The sequence below is a fragment of the Rhineura floridana genome, chromosome 12, assembly GCF_030035675.1.
Source record: "Rhineura floridana isolate rRhiFlo1 chromosome 12, rRhiFlo1.hap2, whole genome shotgun sequence".
In the NCBI taxonomy this organism is placed as follows: domain Eukaryota; kingdom Metazoa; phylum Chordata; class Lepidosauria; order Squamata; family Rhineuridae; genus Rhineura; species Rhineura floridana.
Window position 1 is genome coordinate 28,526,991 of NC_084491.1, and position 26,363 is coordinate 28,553,353.

The following is a 26,363-nucleotide window of genomic DNA, read 5'->3' on the forward strand; positions in this document are numbered from 1 at the left end:
AGTGGATTGGACTGTGAAAGACCAACCCAAATTGTGTTTACATTTTGACAAATATGTAGGGCAGTACAATATGTCAGAGAGGTCATTCTTGCTTGTTCCATGGCCTTTGGAGGCCAATTTGCCTTCTCTTTGAGAGAAGAAGGGATCTCTTACTTTGAACCTGTCCCTAGCCATCACATTCTTTGTCCTTTTCTTTTTAGGGTAAGTTACTATAGGTGTAAATATAGCTAAGTGTTAGCTATATAGTTTGGGCTAGTTTGGACAGGTGGAAGTTTTAAGAGAATGCGGTTTAGGGCTTGGTTTTATACAGGCTTTATTGGGTAGCTGTTGGGTTAATTGTTTTATATGCCAATCTAATACTGTTTTCCATTTATAAATTGCTCTCATATTTCATTCCCCTATTCTTTTTATTCTTATAGTGTTGTTACTGAGTTTGTAATTTTTATCATTTCTGCACCATGTTTTCAATAACTCTCATATATTTTATTTTTGGTCTGACTCTGGTCCCTTTCTGGTTACTAGCACAAGAGAAAGCTCACTGGAGCAAATTTTAAGAAACTATTTTTACAGGGATGCCTTCTACAAAAGAAAACCTACTTAAGAATAGCAATAGCAAGAACCTAGCCCATTTACACGGGTGGAAGAGGCAAGAGAATAAAGCTGCTGGACTACAAGAGGCAACTAGGAGAGGTGATTCAATTGTTGACTGACCCTCTCTCTTCACTTACAAATGTATGATCATGTTGGAATACAATTGTGAACCATCAAGTGGAGGGACAAAGAGAAATGAATACAAATACACAACGTTTTCATACAGTTTTTTAATTATCCCATCATAAAGCTACTATCTCTGATTTGGTAGCTGATTCGTATTTATAAAAATCATTCCATCTAATACAGGTTCATTACATGAGGACAGGATTTCCTGGGCAATTAAATTCCTATTTCTTACTGACAAACAGTATAAAAAAACACCCATCTGCTTCACAGGCAAAGGCTCGGTCAGTGCTCATTGTGGTATATCTGAAGGCAAATTACGTTCTTGACAATCCACGATTATCCAAGTCCTTTACCTGTTAAGACAAAAATATTATTTTTTCCGTTTTCTACACTTCAGTTTTACTAGGGAAAAAATCCCTAAACCAATAGAAACACAGACCTCTTAGATGAAAGCTATAATAACTAATCTAGCAATTAGCAATGGATTACATCTTTATTAGAGAAACGGTCTCTGTGCTTTTTGAGCTGTTGAAAAATCTAGTAATTTAACATGCTCCACTTGTTTTATCCAGACTAGATAAAAAGTACAATCACCATTTCACTTCAGTTATGATGTAGTGGCTCATCCTAGGCCAAAATGTAGCAGGAAGACAGGTTTAATGACCTTATTAGAATTAGAACAGATATATAATATGCCAGAAGTAAATGAGACTCATGCAACATTTCTCTCCCATGCCTTCTGTAACTTGGAGAAAAAAAACTCAGTGGCAGGATGCAAACAGACACTGCAAAGCAAGACTACTACTAACATTAAAAGGAGTGGCATCTTTTTTAGTTCCAAAAAAGTTTCACCCAACGATACTAAGGGAGCTAGCTAGCAGGAATGGGTTAGATTAATATTCGTATTCTTACACTTTCCAACATTCATTCTGGAGTGGATTGATTTAAAGGTAGATTTAAAATTGATGTAAATAAAGTTTCCCACTGATACTTCTATAGCTCCTAAACTAAATACTGCAAATTTGACCAAACCACTGTCACTTACAAATAAGTTATTATTTATCATGTAAATAATACTTTACTGTTTCATTCTTTGAACCAGGCCTTGCATATCTTCATGGCACTATGTACATTTTGCAGGCTTTTTCCATTACACAAAACACCTTTAAAATATCACCATAGGGTTTTTCTTGTGACTAGTAGCCCTGACAGTTTGTCAGGTCAAATATGGGAATATAGAAATCAGCATAATAGACAGTTTTTGTTTTTTCTTTTCTGCTTTACTCTACCTTGGCCCAGCCACATAAAAAGGTAATGCCCATGGCTGATAGGCTGAAGTAAGGACTGATATTTACTGGACAAACTAGAGCAGTTTATCTTCATCATGGGAAAATGAAATGTCTGTTGGGGGGGTTGAGTATAAATAAGTATATTTGAGAAATGATCATACTGGATTTGTATACAAAGAAAATCCTCCTTCAACTAAATGTATCTGGGAGAGACATTTTAGAGATGAATTCTAACATGATTTTTGAGATTTAATACAAACCTAAGTTTTTTTAAAAAAGAGAAATTTGGTATTTGCAATTTTAAAAATAAATCTTGAGGTTTTAAAAATCAACATTCTGTTCATCTTGGACTTCATGCAACTGCTTCCCATGATTTTCATTGTTTCTTTTTTTGCCCATTAACGACTCCTCTCCCTTCCTTAACCTTTGTATAGGGTTAGGCTGACAAATGAATATTTGCCCTAAACCCACAGATTTCAATGAGTTTAGGGATGACCATCTCTGCCATGAAATGGAGTCATCAGTAGGCTTTCCTATTATTCTTGACTTCAGACTGTCGTCCACACAGAAAATTAACTTGCTTCAGAGATTAACCACATAACTCTGGCAATCAAGAATACTTTCTGTTCCACTACACTTCAGCTGCTGAGCAAAGTGTACACCTTTCTCCGAGGATGAGCAAAATTTAAATAATTTGCCAAGTCTAGTACAAGCACAGGGACTTCCCATATAACTATGAACAGTTTGCATGTGCCACAGCAATCATAAACTCCCAACCAAAAAATATATAGCCTTTGCTAAATCCAAGATAACCAAGGACATAAGCCTTGTGCAAGAATGCTATGGGAAGGTTTCTCATACTATGTACATAAACAGAAGACATCACCCAATTGCTTTCACCTTTCCCCCTTTCATTTAGGCAAGTGACAAGACCTAGATCTTGCTTACTTTGTATATTCGGACTAGCCAGTGTTCTGTAGTATATGCCTCCTCCAGTACATCAAGCTCAAAGTCTTTGTTGCCGATTTCAGCATTTCTCACTCTGTCATAACCTGGAGGACGTTCTAGAAAATGGAGAGAAGGGGGAGAGAGAATTATGAACAAAAGTAGCTTCAACAAGTTCTCTCATGCCCTCCCCACATACTTCATCCCCCATTAACGCTAGTTTTTCCACCCGAAGAACTCTTGTCAAGTTAGTAAAAAATTGGATGCTTCGAGGTATACTTTTTACCCCCACCCAGACTTCCATCAATACACAGCAATGTCTTGTTCAGTGTAAGGCTCAAATGTGGGGAAGCAAATTAAACAGGATGTAGCATGTTACAAAAAAAAAAACTTTCCTGCCACAGTCCTATTATGCTATGACCCCCAATTATGTGTCAGAGAGAAGAACAGATACCAAGAGAACCAGGTATCATCCAAAACCCCAACTTCTAGTAACATTTCCAGTTCTCAGTTCTGCAGTGTTCAGATAAAAGGCACTCACTGGCTTCTGTGTACACCTGTCCAAAGCGATAGTAGCACATCTTGTACATAAGGCAGTTAAGCAGCACAGGAGAGCCCTCCCTGTCCACACGGAACTCTCCTGTTGGTGTGTAGTAATCATGCTCCTTTATGTGCTTGCCAGTGTCTGTGCTCCCTCCAATTCGCACCATCCACAGAAATTTGTTGATATCTAAGGAAGAGAAAGCAATGTGATTTGAGTAACTCTTCTTCAGTCTGGTCAATGTAACACAGCAGAACATCAGTAAAGGCATTAGCTCTGTATATCAAAGGTCTTCAAAGGGGGACACTCAGTTGCTTAACATACTACAAGAGCAGAAACAAAACATCCACTCTTGATTAACAGGGCTCATTTGGACCACTGATGGACTCTTTACACAGAAAACAGGAATAGTGTAAAGAATTTTCCCAACATCTACACTACTATAATACATGAAAATTCCCTCTCACACTTATCACTAATCAACAGGGAATATTAGCACAACACTGAAATAAAGGCATTATTACTAAACAACAAAAACTCCTTTCATGGGAAATTTGCACAGCAGAAACATGAGATTACCATCTGAAGAATATCCAGTGAGGCCTCCAAATATTACCAGCACATAACTGACATCCAGTTCCCTCATAATCTCATAAGCTCGCTCTTCAGTGGATGCCATGGCCTGAAAATTAAACAAACCACACCTTAAACATATATATCAGTTACTATACATTCTATGACTTATGAATAAAGTAGGGGTCTAAATCCCTACACTCAATTTAGTAATTCATAGTTAATAGCAGCCACAAAGGTTATATCCCAAGGACTCGAGAAAATTTTAACATGCTTCCATGGTTTCTCTGGAACGCTATGAAGAAAATCTGCATTTCTCAGAGCTCCTGCACTTACTTACCTGACCAACTCGAGAAATGTGGGTGTTATTCCAAGTGTTGTTATCCACAAGAATTGTTCGGTTTGCCATGGCTGTTATCTGATATCCATAATCCCACCAGGACATAACCTTTGCATCCTGAGCTCAAAATAGGAAAAGGCAGTCAATGTACTGAACTAAAACACACAAAAGGCACTAGATATGTTTGAGCTGATTTGTGATGGTGGAGGAAAAACAATGAATAGCCATAAAAATGCTCTTTTTGGTCGTTATCCTAGGCTTATCGGTTGAATGGTAATACCAATGTTCTTGGAAATTCATAAAGTTACCATATGAAGCAGGTTTTTGCACACATTTGTTGAAAATGTAAGTATGATTGATTTGCCATTGTTTACAGGCTTACAAGTTATTTGTGATTATAAACTAATTTGTAATTAGAAACCATTCTGCTTGGGACTGGAGGTTCTTCACATGTCATTTTACATTACGTGACTTACAATTTAAAAAAAAAACTTTAAAAAAAGTACTGGAAAATATTTAAGAATTATAGAAAGCCAGTTCATTATAGTGTTTTAAGTAATTAGGAGGTGGAGTCAGCTAATTTTTACTCTGTTTCTGCATAATCTTCCCATCTAGAAAACCCAACTAGAAAATACTCTGGAGGTTCAACAGATTCTGAAGGTTCAACATTCAACCGATTCAGTAACTGACAGCAAGCATTTTCCCCCTCCACCTTGAAGTTCATCCAAGACAATTAGAGGCTGCACACATTCAGACAGCTACCAATGCCAAGAATGTAAGCCAATTTCCCAGAATGGGCAACAGTCCTTGAATATAATGACATTACAAATTCATAATGGATTAGGTAGTAACTGAACATTCATGAAGCCTCATGTATTTTAAATCAAAGTAGAAAATATATGCAGATGCCCAAAATGCAAGATTTAAAAGAACCATCTGCTCCAATATGAACTTGCCATCAAGATTTTCAGAGGCCCTTCTCGGTGTCCTCCCACTTTCTGCAGTGAGATCAGCAGCAACTAAAGACAGTATTTTCAGTTTGCCTCACTTCTGGAACTCCCACCTATTTGCCAGGTTACCTTCTTGATGTTTAGGCAAAACATTGTTTTATTCCTCAGTAAGAAGGCAATGGTAAACCACCTCTGAATATTGCTTACCATGAAAACCCTATTCATAGGGTCACCATAAGTCGGGATCGACTTGAAGGCGGTCCAAACAAGGACCTTATCATTCCTGCTCCTACAGCATCTGTTGATAGTTTTATCCATTTAAATATTGCTGGCTTTAAAACTAATGATTTTATATTTCTATATTGTTATTTACCTTGGGAATCTTTATGAATGAGATATCAGAAGTATTTATATTAGCTTTAGTCTAAACTCTGACCATCAAAAGGCAAGAATCACACCTGCTCCTTCAGGACAGGACCGCCAACCTCTCCACCACACCTAAAACAAACACAGTGCGTGTAGAGAGACCAACCCTGCAGATATTTTACCTCTGGTGTATTGTGACGAAGCCAGTAATAAGCCTCCCTGAAGTCATCAAAGATTATTCTGCTGCCATCACCACCACGAGCAGACAGCACTATGGAGGGAGAAGAGTAGGCTTCACTGGTTACCCAAGTTGAATGGAAAGTGTAGGTGATCAAGAAGAAAGCCATGACTAGGATCATACCACTGGCAACCTAAGGAAGCAATAGTGACCATAAAAACATGCAAACACTGAAGTTATTACTGTAGTAAAAGATCACCATCTTGTGAAACAGATGTTAATAATCACTCAGAAGCTATACAGAATCTACCTAACTTGTAACAGAAAAACTGTTCTCCACATATATCAGGTGGCTTATTAACTATTCCAGTGTAATTCCCACAATATTTCCTTCTTGTGTTCATCTGATAGAGTACCCTACATTCACCTTTTTAGTTGTATTTTTGCCAGAAAAGTATGATGACAAAGTTTAACAAGTAACCTCACACAACTACTCACTTCATTTTTGATAGGATAAGTAGAATCCTGCTGCTTTTTTGTTTTCTTGTCTGGTCGACTGATATCTAGATTTTTCATGTAAGTTGATAACACTTGGGAGACTCCAATGCCAGACAGAATGCACATAACTGGGGCCAATACCAGCATGAGACGAACCTGTGAAGACAGCAGCACACTGAGTGTCTGGCTACTATGCAGATGAAATAAAAATTGTGGAAGGAGAGAGAGAGCACACATGCGTGCAGAAATTATAAAGAACATTCCATTAGAAAAATGTACAGATGTCTCCAAGCCACTCAGCCATAAATGTATACTTGATTCACCAAGATGTAAAACTAAAAAAACTATCAGATGTGATGCTGGGTTCAATCTTTAACCACCTTCACCATAAGAAAAGACTACTTACCATTCCTGGACCATGTCTCTTATCTGACTCAATTCAGGTAAAATAAGAGAATATGTATGTTTTATTTTACACAGTTATATAAATATCACTCTCCCAAATCGGCCAATCCCATGGTAAGTCTTCATCCAATACTCACCATCACAGCAGAGAAATACATGCTGGTTACACCATACATGATGATAAAAATGCGGGCATCAGACAGGTTACTGAAGCAGTAATACAGACCAACTGTAAGAGAAGTAGAAGTGGGTCATCTGTCAGCCAAGTTACATCTACACAGAGAGTAAGATATAGAACATTAAGGGAGTGTTCCCCAATCTGGGGCCCCTCCAAATACTTTGGGCTACAATTCCCATCAGCTCCAGACAGTATGGCTAATGGTCAGGATGATGGGAGATGTAATCTAAAATATCTGGAGGGCATTAGATGATGGAAGGCTGCATTAGGGACTAGCAGAATCACAAACTCAAAGCAACACATTCCAAAGGCTTCAGAGTACTGGCATCTTTGTCAATACACACTAAGTCTCTCTCCGCATAAAGATCTTTCTTCTCGTCCTCTTAAAGGCAAAACCTTTAAAAAGCCATGCTACGCTACACTCACCTGGGAACATGAAAACAAGAAGTTGCAGATCAAAATAATAGGATGACCATGTGGTAGGCTGATGCTCAGAGACTGAAGCAATGATGGGAATATTGTTCTTTGCATAGGAAGGATCCAGTAGTGAGTAGAAGCGGCCAGTCCATGGAGAGATTTTTCCTGTGTGAGATTAAGATAGATCCAAATTTAAAATGCAGTCAATATCTCTCAGCAAATTTACACAATGTCTCATTTCCAATCTGCATATTCTATAACTTACTTTTGCTTTAAAAGTTCAGTTTGCTAAAACAGAAAACAAAACATGATGGACCCCTAATGACTTTTATTTTTCAATGCTATCAGGTAAGCAGAGTTAATTTCATCAGCACAGTTCCTCATCCCCCCTTTCTTTAAAGAAACTCACCACATAAGGAAATTATCTGCCTATTTTGGGTTATTCAGTTTTTGCTACTTAAAGCATACCTAATTAACCAAAGCTATTCCAAGCCTGTTGGGACTTCCTTGGTCCCATTCCAAGTTAGGGTGCTTTTCCTTTCAAGATTGTATCTTACTGCCACAACAAACTTGCTTCTAAAGATACAAAAACTATTATTCCCAGGATAGTCAAACTGTATGCTTACACAGTACAGTTATCGCATGCATGCAACAGCCAAATGAAACAAATTTCAACCAAAAATTGTGATAGTCAAAAGCAGGGAAATTTTCTACCCACAAGGGAAATACTGTTCCTAAACCATCAGATTAATATTCCTACAATACTACAGAAACATGCATTTTAATAGCATTAACATCACCTTACCTGTCAGCATCAGAACAGCTCCTATTGATAAAAGGACAAACCCAACTAGGGAAATTACACTCCTGAAGAGAATCTCAAATTGCTGAGGGTTCAGCTTGCTGCGCAAATAATCTACAAAGGCATGAATCTGACATAGGCCAAATACACCCAAGGCAGCCATGTGTTCAGAAGACAGGACAGGCTGCAAGAAATAACACACGGGCACAATTAAGCTGCATTCTGTGACAACTAAATAATCTGTCTCTGGCCAACAGTCTCACATATAAAAACCACCCCTTTACTATAAAGAAAAAAGGCCAGAAAGACCATGCTGCTCTGTGGCTAGCATAATAAAGACAGGATATTGTTTTATGGTAAGAGAGACATGTTATGAAGAGGTAACAATGCAATAATACTCTATTAATTGACAAAATGCTATTTGTTTGATCCTTGTAGATTATCTGATCTTTTTCTATCATACAGAATGGAAAGTTCTGCTAGCCAATGATTTGCACAAAGTCACATATGACTGACTTTTCTCAGTATCTCAGATTTCTCACCTGGAAGCCAACAAATGAAATCTGCATTGATAAGATGGTTCCTAAACAGTATACTGTGCAGTAAGCTACATATATCCGGTGGGAGAATCGTCCAGTAAGCATCAATACCAATACATGAAGGGGAATGAGGTTAATCAGGAACACATACCCACCCCATGAAGACACCTGAAAAAAGGTAAAAGGGGACACAGTAATTATATCCCAAAATATTACAAAGACCAAGCTTTGTTTACCTCACAAAGCAAAAAAAATTTAACTATTTACATTTTAAGGCACACACAACTGTTAAAACAAGCAAATCACTCAGACCACTGTTAGCTAGTAGAAGAAACAGATTGGACTGTGCCCAATATCACAAATGATAATACAGTAGTAACACTATTTCTTAACAGGATTTCTTATTACTAATACCTAGTCCCTTCACAAAGTTACAGTGATGTGATAGCTTAACTGATTTAGCCTGGTTCCAGGAGTACAAAACATAGTCAACTTGGGAGACCTTTTGAGGTTGAATTCAACTCACTCTACTGAATTCTAATGATGGAAGAGTAATTTGATGTCTGACAAACTGTTCAAGAAATTCAAAACATTATAAAAAATCACTTACCATGTAGAAATAGGCAAGTGCACACATGGCTGCCCAATAAATGGAGCCTGTCTTCACTGCTTTGATCCACATGTAGTAAGTCAGAAGCATACAAAATATAGCAATACCTGGAAATAAACAGGATATAGAAGTCACCCATATGAAGAAATCCCCATCATGCAATTTCCACTTGGCAGCATGCAGGGCATTTTAAACTTTGATCTTACCTTCATTGTCGTAAGATCCAGCAACAGAACGAGAGATGTAACCAGGCACCACAGCAATCATTGCAGCTGCCAAGAGACCTGCCCCTGCATCCTAGGTGGAAAAAAAGATATTGATGCTCAAGTCATTAACAAGAACTGTAATATGTACATCCAGAGATGCTTCTCTCAGTTCTAAGTGTTATCCTGCAAGGGAGCAAGAGGCATGGGGGGCGGGGGGGCGGAAGGTAACACCCAGAAGGAATTAAAAGTACTATGAACAAAGAAAAACCAACATGCTCTGGTAACAAATAAAGTTCCAAGATAAAAAAAAACACTGGTGGAAAGGCATGGCTTTCCTACTTCAGCATCCACAATGTGCCTTATCTTCGTATTTAAGATGCATGTAAATCTCACTTCACGCCAACAGACAGATTTGATTGCTAGGACACAGTGATCCTACCTAGGCTAAGCATCTGGAGGCTCAGACAATCTTTATGCCCATGGATACATTGGAAACTTGTGAATCACACTAAGTTTGACTGCTCAGGCTGTCTTTCAAGATGCAAGACCAACAGAATGCTTCTCAATTGTTCTTCCCTCATCACCCTTGTTTTCCAGGTCAAGATCTGTACAGGCCTAACGTTCATGAGGTTGCAGTAACTGCTGAATGTGGATTTTCTTGTTACAACATATGAAACTTTTTGTGAGTAAAATTACAATTGCATTATGTATCTGAATTTAAGGCCATGCACACAAAATTAACTAAATAATAAATCATGATTAAGAGACAATATAGCAAGCATTCGAAACCAACAATACCAGCCTCAGCTCTTTTAAAGTGATGCACAAATAACTCTAGCACTAGACAACACAGCAAGCATGCGCTATCTTTGTCTTTACCTTGAGTTCTTTGGTGAGGTGATACGTTACTATGGTGGTGAAGGAGGAGAAAAGGGGGGCTAGGAAAACGCACACATTTCGTATGTCAATTGTAATGTGGAAGAAGTGCAGAACATGGTAAATCACTGCTGATGTAATCATTAAACCTGAGAAAGAGGGAAATAAAGATGTGCTGTTGGCAAGGAATCACCAATTTTCCAAAAGCAGCACAGACTGACTAGGTGTAGGGCTTGGAAATCTGAGCCCAATCTCATGCCTGACCTCCAAGTGGCCAAGTAAAGACTCTCTGATATTGGTAGAATATTTACTCTAAATTAATGTAATGGAACACTACAGCCATTCTGATTGGCTGCACCACATTTGGAATATACAAGGCAGCATCCCCAAGTCTCTCTAGTCAACATCCAGTAGTTTTCATCCACATAACTTAAGAAAAGGACTAAACTACAATGTTATGCTGTTCCAACAAGTTAAAGAAACGTCATGATTTTACCTGGATAGATAGTTCCACCAATGATTCTACCCAGTGGATACCATGCTCTATCATCAAACCAGTTGTGGAATTTATAGAAACCTTCTTCTGCCAGGAAGCGAGTTGTGCGGTAGTTAAAATACCTGTGATAACAACAGAAATCTGAGTCCCTCACAAGCTGAACACTGGAAGCACTGTTTGCTGCTCATTTTACAACCTCAGTTTTCATCTTAGGTTCTTATGGAAAAGCGCTGCCAGATCTTATAAATAAATCAGTGCCAGCCAGATTGCTGAGCAATTTTTCTTGTTTGAAAATAAGATCTTTATCAGACCCAAACAAAAACACTCCAAATGCATAAGCAAACACTTTCAAGGATTCAGTTTTCATTTCAAGCAACTAGGAGCACCCAGGCTTATGTTCTATTTCCAAATGACTTTTATATATCGTTTTTCACGCAGCAGAACATAGTGTGCTGCCTTATACAGCCCTCTCTAAATTATATTGGACATTGGTGGTGAAAACACCTTGCATCTCTCATTATACAAATATATGGTCTGGTCACATTTGGAATACTATGTACAGTTCTGGTCACCTCACCTTGAAAATGATATTGTAGAATTCGAAAAGATTCAGAAAAGGGCAACCAGAGTGATTAAGGGAATAAAGTGACTTCCCTATGAGGAAAGATTGCAGCATGTGGGGCTTTTTGGTTTAGAGAAAAGACAAGTAAGAGGTAACATAATAGAAGTAGATAAAATTATGCATGGCATGCAGAAAGTAGATGGAGAAAGGTTTTTCTTCCTCTCTCATAACACTAGAACTCATGGACATCCCATGAAATTGAATGTTGGAAGATTCAGGACAGACAAAGGGAAGTACTTATTTACACAGTGCATAGTTAAGCTATGGAATTTACTCCCAGAAGAGCAGTGATGGTAACCAACCTGAATGGCTTTAAAAGAGGATTGGACAGATTCATGGAAAATAAGACTATTAATGGTTACTAGCCATGATGGATATGCTCAGCAAGAGGATAGAGGATACTTACGGATCAAATTCATGAATGACACTCTCAAATCTTAATACAGAGAAAAGTCTAGTAGAGAAAGCTGAAAAAGAAGAAGAAATATTCATGCATTTGCACTGGTAAATGTTTTTAATGCTGGTTTTTCATGATATGTAAGCTTAATGGCTGGAAAATGTTATCACCATCAGAGAAACAACTAGCGTAGGGTTAGGAAACTTGAAGTCTAAGCACCAAGTTACAACATAAACCAGAAGATGCCGATTTTGCTTATAGCCATGTCATCCTCCCCAACCAGAGTTTTTTAAACTCAAACTTACATAACACAGCTGCCATTGACAAAATGAGGAGCTTGAGGAGAGTATCCTGTTTCTCATAGGACAAGCGGAGGAAGCCTAACTTGGTCATTTTAGCAAAGGCAACAATGAGCAATCCCTAAATACCTGGAAAGAAAACAGAAAGAGAGATAAGCAAAGCTAAGAAAATATGAACTGGTATAACCAAGTCTACAGGCTGTGTAAATTATAAGTTTACAAACGTGTTTCCTGGGTCATGTCTCAGCCCATATACAAAGATATCCCTTGTATCCCAACCTAAAATCTTAATGACCCCCACAAAACCATTCTTTTCTCAGAGCAACTGATCCAATATCACCTCCTGCCAATATAAGCCTCGAAGGCTGATACATATCTGGGAGTAAGTTCTATGGAACTCAATGGGGCTTGCTTCCAAGTAGATATGCATAGAATTGTGATGGCCCCATCAATTGGTCTGAAACAACACAGCAGCTTTCAGGAATAAAACAAGCCTATGTCAGCTAAAGTATTCCTAAAGTGTACAAAAGCAGCCTGAACAGAATTTTCTTTATTATACAGCTACAAATTTTCAAATATAAAAAAGACAGTTTTGAAAGCAACAAACAGAGCTTCTCTCAAGCTTGCTCTGGATCCTTATAAGGATTCCGTTAATCACTTAAACATATATATGAACATAACTGTGATTAACCAAACAGAGGTTTTATTGTATTAACAAAACATTTCTATATAAATAGAAAGCATAAATAAGCAACAGCTTCTTTAAAAGAGAATTAGACAAATTCATGGAGAATAAGGCTATCCCCAGTGGCTACTACCCTTGATGGCTATGCTCTGCCTCAGCAGCCAGAGACTGTATGCTCCTGAATACCAGTGGCTAGAAACTGCAGGAAGGGTGTTCTTGTGCTCAGGTCCTGCTTGAGGGCTTCCCAGAGGCATCTGGTTGGCCACTGTGAGAACAGGATGCTGAATTAGGTGGGCCATTGGCCTGATGCAGCAAGCTCTTCTTATGCCAATAAGGAAGACGTTCTGGAGGTTGGAGCTAGTGGTGTGTGTCTGTTAGTGAAAGGAGGTGCAGCTGGGACCCTGATAAAGGCTGCATTTTCCCCTCTCTCCAGGTTCCTATTTAAACTCGTCCCTGGCAAGGGTACAAACCCTTGGTGCAAGCTGAAGGGCAAGAGCAAAAGGGCTCTCATCCTGTGGCTCCCAGACTGGGGCAAGCTGCCTGAGCACAAGATTCTGGCCTATAAAGCATTAATGGAATGTAGCAGCTTACTGCTGGGGAAGAAAAATATAGTCGCTGGATGGTTTCAGCATGATGCATCTATAAATCCCTGTCCGTGAAGATACAACTTATCCAGGAATATGGAAAACTGATAACTGCAAGGCCAAGAGTATACAGTATAGGAGGATGAATGAGATTCTTCCTATCCAGGAACAGCCACTGGATTGACATAATTCAAAATGCATGTTCTACCAGGTTCTCTTAGGCTTACATTTGGCATGCCCCCCTCAGCTGCAGAATCCCACTGAACAGCCATTTGCCATACTATTTGGGATACAAAATTATTGGGAAGTCAGCAAGTTTCCATCCACCACTCCTGCCTTTTCAGTCAAACATGAACAGTTCCATCTCCCAATTCTGAAGGGAACTTTAGATAAACAGGAAGGTTTAAAACCTGGCTGCACCAAGTCATTGATGCTGAATCTAACCTACTTCATGTAACCGTTGTGAGAATAAGATGCTAAACTCATATATGCAACACTGACCTCCTTGGTGAAAATGAAAAGGCAAGTAAATTTAACAGATAGTTATACACACACATAGACATGTTACACCAACTAGCATACCTACAACTAGTACAGCTGAATTAGATTAGATTTTTCAAGTTCCAAGATTATGCTTTACTTACTACAGTAGGGCCCCGCTTTACAGCGTTTCGCTTTACAGCGCTTCACTAATACAGCAGTCTCACCTAGACGCAATTAGACTAAAGCCCCACTCATACGGCGCTTGTTCTGCTTTTACGGCGGCTTTTGGGCATCGCGCAACATTCTATTCAATGGGTTCCACCTTACAGTGGGGGTCCGGAACATAACCTGCCATATGAGTGGGGCCCTACTGTGGTCCAGATATGACCATCCTCATCACACAGACATTCAAATAGAACTTTTCAGAAACTGATCTATTTATACCAAAGAATATGTCAAAGCAGTCAAGATATCTTACATGGACTTGATGGCCTTATAGGGCCCTTCCAACCCTACTATCTTATTCTATTATATGAGAGGATTCATCCCCTCAAGTTCTACAGAGCTGGAGGTGACATGTGTTCTGTATCTGGGGATGTCTACTACATGACTGTTGGGGTCCAACCCATAGGAACAGAAGGCATATGTTTACTGGCATGTGGCTCTATGGACCTCGATGACTGCACTTTCCCAAAAGGTGTGAAAATGAATAATTGTGACATAGTACTTTATATCTAGTAACAGTCCTAGAAATAACATATGATTTTAAATGGGATATGGAGATGCAATGCTTTCTGTGCCTCTTTTATACCATGGTGATCCAATTAATATAATGTTATTGAACCCAAGGTGCATTTTTATAGAGTTAAAAGGCCTTGTATAGGGAACCCTATTTGACTGGGCATGCTGATGGTGGGCATGGGCCTAGAGGCATGTTTTGCTGGGTGTGTACAAGTGTTGAGAAGCTGTGACTAAATGTGCCTTCCCAAGATGAAACCTCTAAGCATAGACATGAATGTGATTAGCTAGTGTTGATTTACACACAGGTATATGCTGCTCCTCTTTACAAGAGTAAGACCATACAGTCCATTTAGCTCAGTGCTGTCTGAAATGGTGGACATTAGCTCTCCAAGGCCTCAGGCATGACTTTTTTTGCCAGCCCTGTTATCCAAAAGCATTTCAATTAGAGACAACATGGGTGTTTCTGATATATGTTCTACAGCTATAGCCCCTGTGAGAAAGGAGGCTACTAACTAAGGCTGCAATCCAATACAGCTCCACTGGGTTCAATGGGACTTACTCCCAGGTAAATATTGGATTGTAGCCTAAATAGGAAAGAGATATCTTGCTTCACAGGTTCAATACGACTGCGATGTTTGTGGAAGTGGGCATTTTTCCTAATAAAGTAAGAATATATTGTCTCCATCTAAACTAGGCTAGACCAAGAGGTGCTGGCAGAATGGGCAATACCACCTTAGATTTCAAGTGTTTTGGAAGGAGGGGAAATCACAACTTAAAGATCCCACTACCTTTTAAAGAAGGTTAAATCCACATCATACATTTAAAGCACTGTTATACATTTTAACAGCTGTAGAGACTCCTTGGAACTGTAGTTTGTTATGGGTGCTGGGAAATGTAGCTCTGTGAGGTCAGCACCCTTAACAAACTAGAGTTCCCAGGAGTCTCTATGGCTGTTAAAGTGGTATAATAGTGCTTTAAATGTATGGTATGGATGCAATCAAAGTCTTTAAATGTGGAAAACTAGCATGATAAAAGAGGCGTCTAGGGCTATCTGTCCTCCCCATATGCTATTTTTCTGCTTGTAAAAAGCCCTTTGTGTGGTTGTTTCCCTCATGCTTCTCGCAGATTTCACCGCCTTTTTCCAGTGCCCTGCAGAATGCGAGCTCCTCTGGGTCACGACCCCGTAGCCTTACACTCTGCAAGTCGCCACGCACAATAACGGCATTAAATAATAAAGCAGCCTTTTATACCGGGTGTGCTAATTTTCTAACCTGGGACAAATATATACGTGTCAGAGGCGATGAGGCGCTCAAAAAAAGCATCTCCGGCTACTGCGGAACGCAGTGGCACAGTCTCACGTTTACCACCTCAGGAATCAGCCACCTCATTCCGCCGTCGTGCGAAGCCCATTGCCGCCTAGCGGTCCTGCCGCCGCCCCAGCCTCCACCCGCTCCCTCAGGCTCCGACCAGGCCCCTTTTCCTCAGGAAGTGCTGCCCGTGCTTGAAACGGCCGCCATCCACACCGCCCTGCAGCGGCGTCCACTCCTTTCTACTGAGGGCGACGTTTCCTCACCTGTGACACGGGAGCCGCTCTCCACCCCGCTCCCTCAGCCATCCGCTCCACGCGCACCCACTCCTTGTAGCAGAGACAGCCCACCTCACCGGGGCCAACCTGCCGGGAAACTACTGGCGGAGGTCGACGTCAATCACTCTCGAGGTCCTACCTAACCGAAAAGTCTATTGGGCGAATGCTGTGTCTTTCACCGAAAAGGAAGTTTGAGACACACGCTCCACCGCCTCCGCCTTCGATTGGTGGTGTGGGTATGGGGGGGGGGAAAGAGCGCTGTCGAGGAAGGCTGTCTTGAGGTACGAGAGAAGCTTGGTTGAGGCAAGAGCAGTGACGTGTCGCTCCGGGCTAATAGGGGCAGATACGAACAGTAGAAGAGGTGTGGCTATGGGTCTCCACGTGACAGGTTACGGAAGGGGGCGTGGCTGGCCGAAGGACGGTTGGACAAGCAGTCTGGGTGGCCGAGCGAGATGATCTCCGCTCTGCGATCCAATACGTATCTGATATGTCCCATTAAGTTCTATAAGACTTACTCCCAGGTAAGTGAATGTAGGTCTGCATCGCAACGGGGTAGCAGTACCTTATATTTCAAGAGCACTTTCGAAGATAATCAGGGATGTAGTCGTCGGGGGCGGTGGGGTCTTAGACACCTTACTTTTTTGGCAGCAGGGTCAGGTCATAGTTCCTGTCTCCAGCATCCTACAAGCCAATCAACATGAAAGGAGAGTGTGGTGGCTACTAATAGTCTTGTAACATGTTTCCTTGTCCTTTCAGAGCCGAAGACTATTCTCAGTAGCTAACACTCTCCTCTTTCATACTTATTGACTCCTATGGATGTCTGTTGTTGTGGGGAAAGGCATGAACAAGGATCTCATTCTCAACCCCTGCAGCAAAAAAGGCAGGATGTGTGGCTGTGGCTAGTATGCAGGGACCCTGCGCTTCTGAATTAGCCACTACACTGCTGGATGAAATGTGAGCAGCCTTCAAAGATGTACTGCTGTACACCCACACTTGGGAGAACATACATTGATTTATATTGGCTTACTCCATATTAGTGTATCTAGATATGGAATAATAGGTGATATGCTACACGAGGGTTTGGATCCAGGGCTAATTCTACTCACAGGCACTGATGGACATGACTAAGGCTGCAATCCAATACATGTCTACTCAGAAGTAAGCTCCACTGGATTCAATGGGACTTACGCCCATGTAACTGTGTATTGGATTACACCCTCACTTAGGTTCATGAATGTCAATGAGTCTGTTCAGAGCAGGGCTAACACTGGCTATAACCCTAAGTATTTTTTTTTTTAAAAAGGACAGCAAATCCCCCCCCCTTTGACCTGTGATTCTGTAAAAGAAGTGCACCTAAAATCTTTCTCTGTGTTTTTTTGTTGTTGCTTTTTAAGATACCTGGGGCTTCATATTGGGGTTTTGAAGGAGATAAGAATATACAGAGAAACTGCCTTCACTACAATTAATTGGTACAAAATGCATCCTTAAACAAACTAGGAAAAAACTGTCAACAGAGATATACCCCCCTTCTCACGTTGAGATGGCTTGAATCAGTGGTTCCTGAACTTTCCCACACCACCAGCCACCTGAAAATTGCTGAGGATCATGGCAGGCTACTTTTCTGCCTGCTGTAGCAATTGTACTGTGCTAGGTGCTGTATGCTTTTCATTGTTTCCTTTCTTATATATTATGTACTCCATAGAATTCAGATTGTAATGCAATATAGGGAAAATGACATATTTATATAACGGATGTGTTGTCTGTCCTCTTCAACCACAAATCTAGATATGTCATAGGCCATCTGAATCAAGCTCACGGGGAACCACTGGCTTAAATAAATCAGTATGGGTGGTATTCAATGCTAGTCCTACTCAGAGTAGACCCAATAAAATCCATGCATGAATGTTTTGTTTTAATATGCTGCCAAACCTTCTTGGAGCTGCATGTAGGCGCCACTGCTATTGTTACATTTTTATAGTATTTTATCTGTTGTTTTAACATTGTGTAAGTTGCTTGGGGACCTTTGGTTATCAAGCAACTAATAAGGCATGACTTACATTCTATAATTTCAATAGGTCTACTTTGAGTAGGGCTTAGTTGAATACAATCATATCCTGTTACCATTTTTAACTTAATGCTTTTTACATAGCTATTGCTAGTCGGGCAGTATATAAATTTAATAAATAATAATAATAATAATAATGCTAAAATAAGCTATTTTATAGGCAAAATATTAGAGGGGGTATTTAAGTGTCATGTGGACTAGAATGAGACATTTAAAACATGTAAGCAGACTTGTGGGTGTTTATACAGTATGCATATGCTGTAAAAATTGCTCAAATTCATTGATAAAAAGCCTTTTTAATTCAGGCCTATTAAAAAAGTTAATCAGTTGTGTAGATTAACCAATCACCTTTTAACTAAATTGTACAATCTAGGGACATCCTACAAGAGTTAAGGAGCAACCATGATCAGACCTCCAATTTGAACACCATATTTCTCCATCCAACCATATACTTGCTCTTACTAATCATGTAATGGCTAAGCAGTAGCTTTAGACACAGACAGCAAATGGGATTTTTTATTTTCCAGTCCAAGAAAACATATCCTGCCTTACTGTTTAGTGAATTCCATTGTAACAATTGCCAGGGAACGGTGCTATTCTTTCCTGCAAAACAATGATTCCTATGGTTCCTAAACACTAACAAATTTATTGTAGGTTAAGCTTTTGTGAATAGTGCACATCAGAATATTATATGCATTATTGGCTTCTAATGCTATAACCTCTGTCATCAAAAACTTTTGTCAATCACTACTGTTACTTTTCTGCATTTCCTTTCGCTGACCTCACTTTTTACAGCCCCCCTGCAACCACCTATACAGGTACTTGCAACTTGAGATAATGCTTCATGCATCTGATGAAGTGGACTGTAGCCCGTAAAAGCTTGTATCATAATAAATGTATTACTTGTTAAGTTACCACAAGACTCTTTTGGGGCAGCGAATGTATAGCAGCCTATTGCCATTCACCTGCTTTGCATTTAGCAAAGCTTTATAAGAACTTTATTATAATTAAGAAAAAAGCTGGATTTTAAAGCTGTGGTTCTAAACATTTAAACACTTGCTAAAGAAATACAGAGTTGTTAAAAAAAGCATAAGCGCCACTCTTAAGGTCTATGCTTCACATTACAAAAGCCTGTGAGCTGCAGCAGGTAATGTGGAAGACAAGGGAGAGCTAGTTTCAAATACCCATTCAGGCGTGAGACTCCCTGGCTGACTTTAGGCCATTCACTATCTCAGTCTAACCTACTTTGGATTATTATTACGAGACGAAGTCTGTAACATGTAGTTGTCCAAGACCAATTTGATTGTATTCATTCATTTTTTTCTGCATGCATGGATGCATTTATTCCATATGTAGATCATTGCATTGTTTGATGTGTAAAATGTTTTTTCATATTTACTCACCCAGAGTTGCTAGATGGCATGTTAGCAAAGAATCAAGCTAGCCAGCCATAGGTGAGGACTGAGAAACCTGTAGCCCTCCAGATGGTATTGGAATTCAACTCCCATCTGCCCCAGCCTGCATGGCCAACATGCAGGGATGCCAGGAGTGGTCCAGCAACATCTGAAGGGGCACAGGTTCCCTATCTCTGCCATAGGTGTTATCTATGGATGCTGCAGTCCCATGTAACTGCATGACAATCCTTTTTTGCTTGTACATTCTGGAGATAAGAGTGCTCAATGTAGGACTTAAATTTGAGCTACAACCCAGCACCTTCTCAGCCTTGAAACGTGGCCCAGTAAGTGCACTACTCCATATGCGCAGAGTACATTTCCTTATTCCTTAAGTACTGTAAATTATTCAGAGGTGCAGGTAATAATTCCTTATTACCACTGTTTAAGAAGCCCCAACACATTTCAGACAGATACTGCTCTTTATCAGGCAGGAATGTTATAATGACTGAAGATCTATTTATTAAAGAGCCTTTCTGCCTGATTAATATTGCTTCATTCAAGACAGGTAAAATTAGGGGGCAGAACTTCTGTTCCTATGAGGGCCAAACTAGATACTACATTAAACTCACAGGTACCACATAAAATAGCTTATCTCCTTTCCCATAATGTCTAACATAACTTACCTGTGTCCTGGCATCACATTTCACCTGTTGCTGCTCAACAGCTAATGCAGAACATTCTGATGATGTAATAAGCTATACTAAATCTGTACTAAAATACAGGGAAAGAGGAGCTAAACATCCTTTTTTGCTTGTGGCAGTGAGCTGTACAACTAAATTCTAAACTGTCTTTAGAAGGTAGTGCTTCTGGTCAAGAGGATGGGACTCAGAGGTAGGAAACACCTCTTTTATAGAAACTTGATTCAAACTAAGACTTTTTTGGTTTATCTTAATTATAACCCAGACTTTACTAGTGTAAGTGTCATAGAATTAAGCAAGGCTTGCTTCCAAACAACTGAAGCCTTAAGTAGTCAGAGCCATTAGTTCTTTAAAGAACAAAAAGACTGTAAGAAAACTTTTTTAAAAAAAAAATCTCACTAGTAGCGACATTTCCAGAGTTGCTTGGGAATTCTAACAAACAAACAAAATCACTGCAGTTGTGAAATCAGTGATCCAAATCTATGCTGTTTTAAAAGGTTCGGTCTGCCATCTTGATTTAAAATGGCATCCAGACAGACAAAAACGTGCCCCTTGATCTTAGGAGTCATAATGCAGTATCTTAAAAGATGTCCAAATGCATAAAGGGCAGAGACAACTTTCCAAAATATATAGTAGGTCCCAAAGTTCCCCCTTCTTCCAGGACCATGATGAAATCAGCTTCACAATTCAATCACAAAATCAAGTTGCTGGAGGGTTTTTTTCCATTTAATATTTCAGTTTGAAAATACTAGAGAAAAAGTTTATCTGTAGACTGACCTCAGTTCTACAAAACCCAAAGGGCTTTTCTGAATTTCATTGTTGTCGGCCCTACAGAAGTTTGACATGAGGAACACCGTGTGAAATCAGGATCAATTGTGCTCCCTTTGCATACACAGTTAAGTATGTACACAGACAGACAGACATATACAAAGATCACATATCCTGAACTGTCTAGTAGTTAGTTTCAGCTGCAACTACAACCACACAGGAGCACTTTAACGTACATCATTCTAAATTGGCTGGGACAACAATTGTAGGCCAGGCTGCATTTGAGCTGAAAGTCTCTTAACAGTGACTTGAAGTCTTTTTGCTGCAAAGGCATACCTAGATTTAGCAACTCAAAATCCTGCACAGATGTGCTGTAAGAAAAGAACAGTTTTTCAGGGATATCCTTTGGAACTGCCATTGTGGTTTTTGCTGTCAACCACCACCAGGATCCAGAAAGACACTAATGTTTACAAGCATCATCTTTTTTCCAGAACAAAATTTTACACTGCAGTTATGACCCCCAGCCGCAGATGTTAACATGCTTCCACTTCAGTGCCTGACCTTACCCGTACACTTTTCATATTTTTCCTTTGAAAGTTCAGAAGTTTTTGAAAAAAGCGCCAAAGATGTAGAGGTGTTTGTTTTTTTTAAGTTCATACATTCTGCTGTTAAGATTAGGAGTTTGTTTCATCCATCAAAACCGAAACCCTTCCAACATAAAACCATTAAAGTGGCACCTGTCAAGGTCCTTCAAATGTGACACTACCAAAATGTGTCAGTTGGCAGAAAGAACTGTACTGATGACACCAGGCGTCAAGAAAAGGCGGCGGAGTCCTCCCACTCTGTATCTTGATCTTGCACCTAGAGCAACATGATCCACTTTTCATTTCACTGCAACAGGGATTACAAAATCCTCACCTGAGTTATATAATATACAAAGAACTATGATCATTGAGAAAACCCAAACACTTGTGGTGCAGTTGACCAGAACGACCCCATCAGCATCACAAAGCTACGACAAAAATATGCATTACAAAAATCATTCATCCTGGAGAAGAGGGGAAATGGCTTGGGAAAAGTTGGTGGAGTATACAAAAAAAAATGTACAGGCACAGGTCCATTGCACGATATGAAAAACAAGCTAAGAACCTGGCTTTTGAAGAACTCACAAAAGGTTTTTAAAAAAAAAAAAAAAGCCAGGCTCCACTTCTCCCTTCCCTGCCCTCCAAATATTTTTCTCCACACACTGTGTGTAACACAAAACCAGTGTCCAACTGGGGCTCACAGCAATGATGGGGGGGGGGGCTGAAGGAGAATGCACAAGCCCCTTGGCAGAACATTTACTGCCCTTCCCTGCATCACAGGAACATGTATACAATGACCAGGAATAGTGCTCTCCCTTCCTCCCCGCTTTGGTTATGGTTCAGTGCTCCAAAGCAGCCTTTTGTCTGGCAGGTGATGAATGGGGCGAGGGCAGTCGATCGGACGAAGAAGAATTGCTCAGGGTAGACTGAAGGTAAACTGTCTTGTGAAAGAGTCTGTTGCTGAGGAAGACCACCAAGGAAAAGAGGCGCAACTGGAAGTGGCTGGAACATAAGACAATGGCTATTAGCTCCCATTCAAAGGCTCCCTGGTCCACCCTAAACATTGGGCACTTTGGCCCTTCAAGAATTCTGCCTTATATCAATTCATGCAAAGAGAACACAGCTCTTACACTTTTCTTCAGGCCACACTCCTCAAATGCTTTTGTCTGGCTGGAATGTGTCCTTGAACTGCAATGATGCCTCCTGCATGCCTGAATGGAAGGGGGGGGGTCATGTGCACATATATCACACACACCCCTTTCAACTTTGCATGGGTGGAATGCAGTCCACTCTGCAAATGTAAGAATCATTTTTTTCTACCCACTTTTGTCTCTGGTATGTGGCCCCTGGAAAGTCCCTTATGAGGGAATGTGGCCCCTAGCTAAAAAGGTTCCTCTGACTTGCTCTAAGGCAGTGGTTCTTAACCTTTTTTAGGTCACAGGTGCCTTTGAGAGATAGTCTGATGAAAGCTATGGCCCTCCTCCCCAGAAAAATGCACATGAACACATACACACAAAATTTTGCATACAATTTTATTGCACTGGAATTTTTGTCTGTGCGTGCCCAGTTCACTGACCTTCTGAAGCCCATCCCACAGGTTGAGAACCCTTGCTCTAAGGGGACCCACTGCTGAAATTCTTGTCTTTAAGTTCACCGTTTAGACCCATGGGTGCAAACACTTTTGCGCTTCACTATCCACAGCCACCACTGCTAACAGTCTGAAAGTAACGCTTTTTAAACTAATTACTTTATTGAGATATAAGTCTTCTATTATGCCATGATGTTCTCTCTGGTAGCTAGGTCACCTCCCCTCCCCCCCACAAAAAATCACTGCTCCAAGTGATTCCTCTATTCCACAAAACTAGTAGCCACAAGCGGCACCTGTACTCATTTGAGAATCGTAACTCTGTCCCATTTACTCTACACGAAAGATAAATGCCTCTTTTGGCTCTTTCCCTCTCCAATCAAGACTCGGGCTTCCCCAGGTCAAATAGCAAGCACACCCCATGCCATCAATCAGAAATACTGAGAATGCTAAACTTGTTGTCAGGCCTCTCAGAGTTATCCAGTTCACCAACAGAAGGCAAACTCACTCAGAATTATGGCAACAACAAGGTAGTAGTGTAAAGGCTCAAAATAGAACTCACAGCCCACTGGCGGGTCCCTTTGGCACCATTTTGTATTGCACAAGGAGGGGAGGATACGTACTATGCTTTCCCTGGTGTCTTAGCCTCATTGGCGCTGATGATAAACAGGGGGAAAAGAATGGAGAAGAGACAGCCACTGAAAAATAAGTATGTTATTAGTCAGGGTATCCTTATTTTGAGATTATTTCTGTTAACACACATGTATTACCACAAGATGCAGCAGCAAAGTTGACAGAAAGACCTGTGAAAGTAGACCTATGAGCAAAGACCATTATAACAATTTGAAACGCAAGCATGTTTCCACATTGTGGAATTCAGCAGCAGAGCTGAGCGAAGTGAATGCGGATTCAGGACAAACTAGCAAGTTTAATCCTTTTCCTTGCTGTGTTTTGCTGCAGCCTTTTTAATGATAAGTCCAAAGATAATACCACCCAGAGATCAAACTCCTTTCCTCGCACAACAGCAATTAAGGGGTACTTATCCTACCCAAACAATCATTATTAATTACTCTCACCTTGCAGTCCACTGCACTAATGCAAAGCCTTTCCAATAGCTTTGTGTTCAGTGTAAATCCTCCTTCCCCTGGCAAATGCCTGCCCCTCTGTCTATGCTGATGTTGCTCAGTACACTCCTGCAAAGGTAGGTTCGAGGGCTGGATTGTCAACCTCTGCACAGATCCATGGATCTCAGCACTATGCCTGTGTGAACCTGGCCTGCAGCGCAGGCTAATCACTGGGTGGTATTCAATCCTAGTCCTACTCAGAAGAGACCCATCGGAGTTAATGATTAACTTAGTTTGGTTAACTTCAATGGGTTTTTACTGAGTAGGACTTAATGGAACATATCCTATCATTTCCTGCAAGATACTTTGGGTTGTAGCCAACTACGTTCTACTCAGAGTACACCCATTGAAATTACTGGACCTATATTAGTCATGCCCATTAGTTTCAATGGGTTTACTTGTGAGTAGGACTGGCACTGGATTCAACCACCTAGGACTCAGCCTGAAGTCCTTTTATTCTTTCCCATCCTCTTCGATTCCACCTGTTTGTTACCAAGCTGCATGGGGGAAGGGCACAACATTCTGGAAAAAGAGTATTTCCTGATGTTGTATAGGGCAAAATACATCTTGACTACCCACATACTCCAGAATTGTCTTCACAACTTCTCACCCCACTTCCTTCTATCACATTTTTTTTTACCATTCATGCTCTTCGTTTTGCATGAATCCCCTTATCAGCCCCTGCCAGCCTGGCCAAAGTCAGAAATGATTGGAGTTGTAGCCCCAAACACTTGTAGGGCATCAACTTGGCTGCTCTAATTCCACACCTTCCCTTCCGGTTCTGCTGCTTTACATTATATTTATTAACATGGTTTGCATTTGCCTGTTGGAACATAAAAAGAAAAAAGAACGTTCCCAATCTCCAAAGAAGTCACCTGATAATGTAAGAAGACTGCATTGCAGTGAGAAAAGCCAATGGTAAACCAAATCCAAAGTAATACGGCCAGTTTCTTTCAATGTTGGATAACCGTTGATGCATTTCAATTCCTGACAAGATAAAAGCCCCAACACAAAGTGTTAGAAGAATGAAGGTAGAAGTGCATAGAACTCACGCTCCTAGATCTCTGCAATGATATCCAGAAGGTGGAAGCTCCCCAGGGACCATCTAGAAACTTATGCAATCCAAGGCCACATCTGCAGCAACCATAATTTAAGCACTATGATGCCTCTTTAACACTTTCACCTTCCTCCAAAGAATCCTGGGAGCTGTAGTTTGTTAAAGGTGCTGAGTTGTTGGAGACCCCTATCCCCCGCACAAAGCTACAATTCCCAGAGTTTACTAGGAAGCAAGCCTGATTGCTAAATCACTCTAAGAATTGTAGCTCTGTTAGGGGAATAGGAGTCTCCTAACCACTCTCAGCACCCTTATTAATGGAGCAGAAATATGCCTGCAGAAGCACATATAGCAACATGACGATTCCTGTAACATTGTTCACCCATTTTTACAGCATACAGTTCTGGCTGCAATCTTAACCATGCTAACTAGGGAATAAGTCTTACTGAATTTGTAGAAATTACTTCTGGGTAAGCATGTTTAGGACTGCATGAATAAGAGGCCTTCGAAGAGAAGTGTCCTTACTTAGGTCTTTAGTTAGTTTCATTGGTAGTTAGATTACTTTCATACTCTTACAATTACAATCACCCTTGTATTTCTACCCCCCAATCCCAAACAAGCAGTAAGTTTATTTTTTCTTCTTGAAATTTTATACATCAAAGTTCTTGTGTTCCAAATTTTATTCTGCTTTAACCCCCTTATTGAACAAAAAAAGTCTTGTGGCATCTTAAAGAAATAACAAATTTATTATGATTTAAGCTTTGGT

General features: G+C 40.3%; 2 protein-coding genes across 4 annotated transcripts in view; both read right to left on the bottom strand.

The window, feature by feature from the left end:
• Window positions 1-806: 806 nt before the first annotated feature.
• On the bottom strand, window positions 807-16,624 carry STT3A (STT3 oligosaccharyltransferase complex catalytic subunit A). Of its 2 annotated transcripts, none has more exons than XM_061593165.1 (18): window positions 16,314-16,624; window positions 12,254-12,376; window positions 11,958-12,018; window positions 10,930-11,051; window positions 10,437-10,582; window positions 9,558-9,648; window positions 9,352-9,458; window positions 8,745-8,909; window positions 8,206-8,386; window positions 7,410-7,565; window positions 6,943-7,034; window positions 6,401-6,556; window positions 5,907-6,095; window positions 4,409-4,525; window positions 4,075-4,177; window positions 3,496-3,684; window positions 2,958-3,073; window positions 807-1,073 (listed from the first exon to the last, which is right to left on the bottom strand). In XM_061593165.1, exons 2-18 carry the CDS (start codon window positions 12,339-12,341, stop codon window positions 1,035-1,037), a joined length of 2,118 nt encoding a protein of 705 aa, XP_061449149.1. In that variant the 5' UTR covers window positions 12,342-12,376; window positions 16,314-16,624; the 3' UTR covers window positions 807-1,034. The 2 variants fall into 2 exon arrangements, with proteins under 2 accessions (XP_061449149.1, XP_061449150.1); XM_061593166.1 differs by lacking the exon at window positions 16,314-16,624 and adding an exon at window positions 16,012-16,307.
• A 4,566-nt stretch (window positions 16,625-21,190) lies between these two features.
• EI24 (EI24 autophagy associated transmembrane protein) overlaps window positions 21,191-26,363 on the bottom strand; it is a 29,308-nt gene continuing 24,135 nt past the window's right edge. For both annotated transcript variants that reach the window (XM_061593168.1, XM_061593167.1), the window contains exons 9-11: window positions 25,419-25,530; window positions 24,043-24,117; window positions 21,191-22,836 (exon numbers count right to left, since the gene is read on the bottom strand). In XM_061593168.1, the coding sequence (XP_061449152.1) occupies window positions 22,674-22,836; window positions 24,043-24,117; window positions 25,419-25,530 (350 nt within the window). In that variant the 3' untranslated portion in view covers window positions 21,191-22,673. The remainder of the gene's footprint in view (window positions 22,837-24,042; window positions 24,118-25,418; window positions 25,531-26,363) is intronic.

What these genes read in the sequence shown, in the direction of transcription:
- STT3A (XM_061593165.1), bottom strand. Translation starts at nt 12,341, where the DNA reads ATGACCAAGTTAGGCTTCCTCCGCTTGTCCTATGAGAAACAGGATACT. An exon ending in TCTTGTTTTCATGTTCCCAG is followed by an intron (nt 7,035 to 7,409) that starts GTGAGTGTAGCG and finishes CTTCTCTTACAG; the next exon opens with TTGGTCTGTATTACTGCTTC. An exon ending in ACATTTCTCGAGTTGGTCAG is followed by an intron (nt 4,178 to 4,408) that starts GTAAGTAAGTGC and finishes TTTAATTTTCAG; the next exon opens with GCCATGGCATCCACTGAAGA.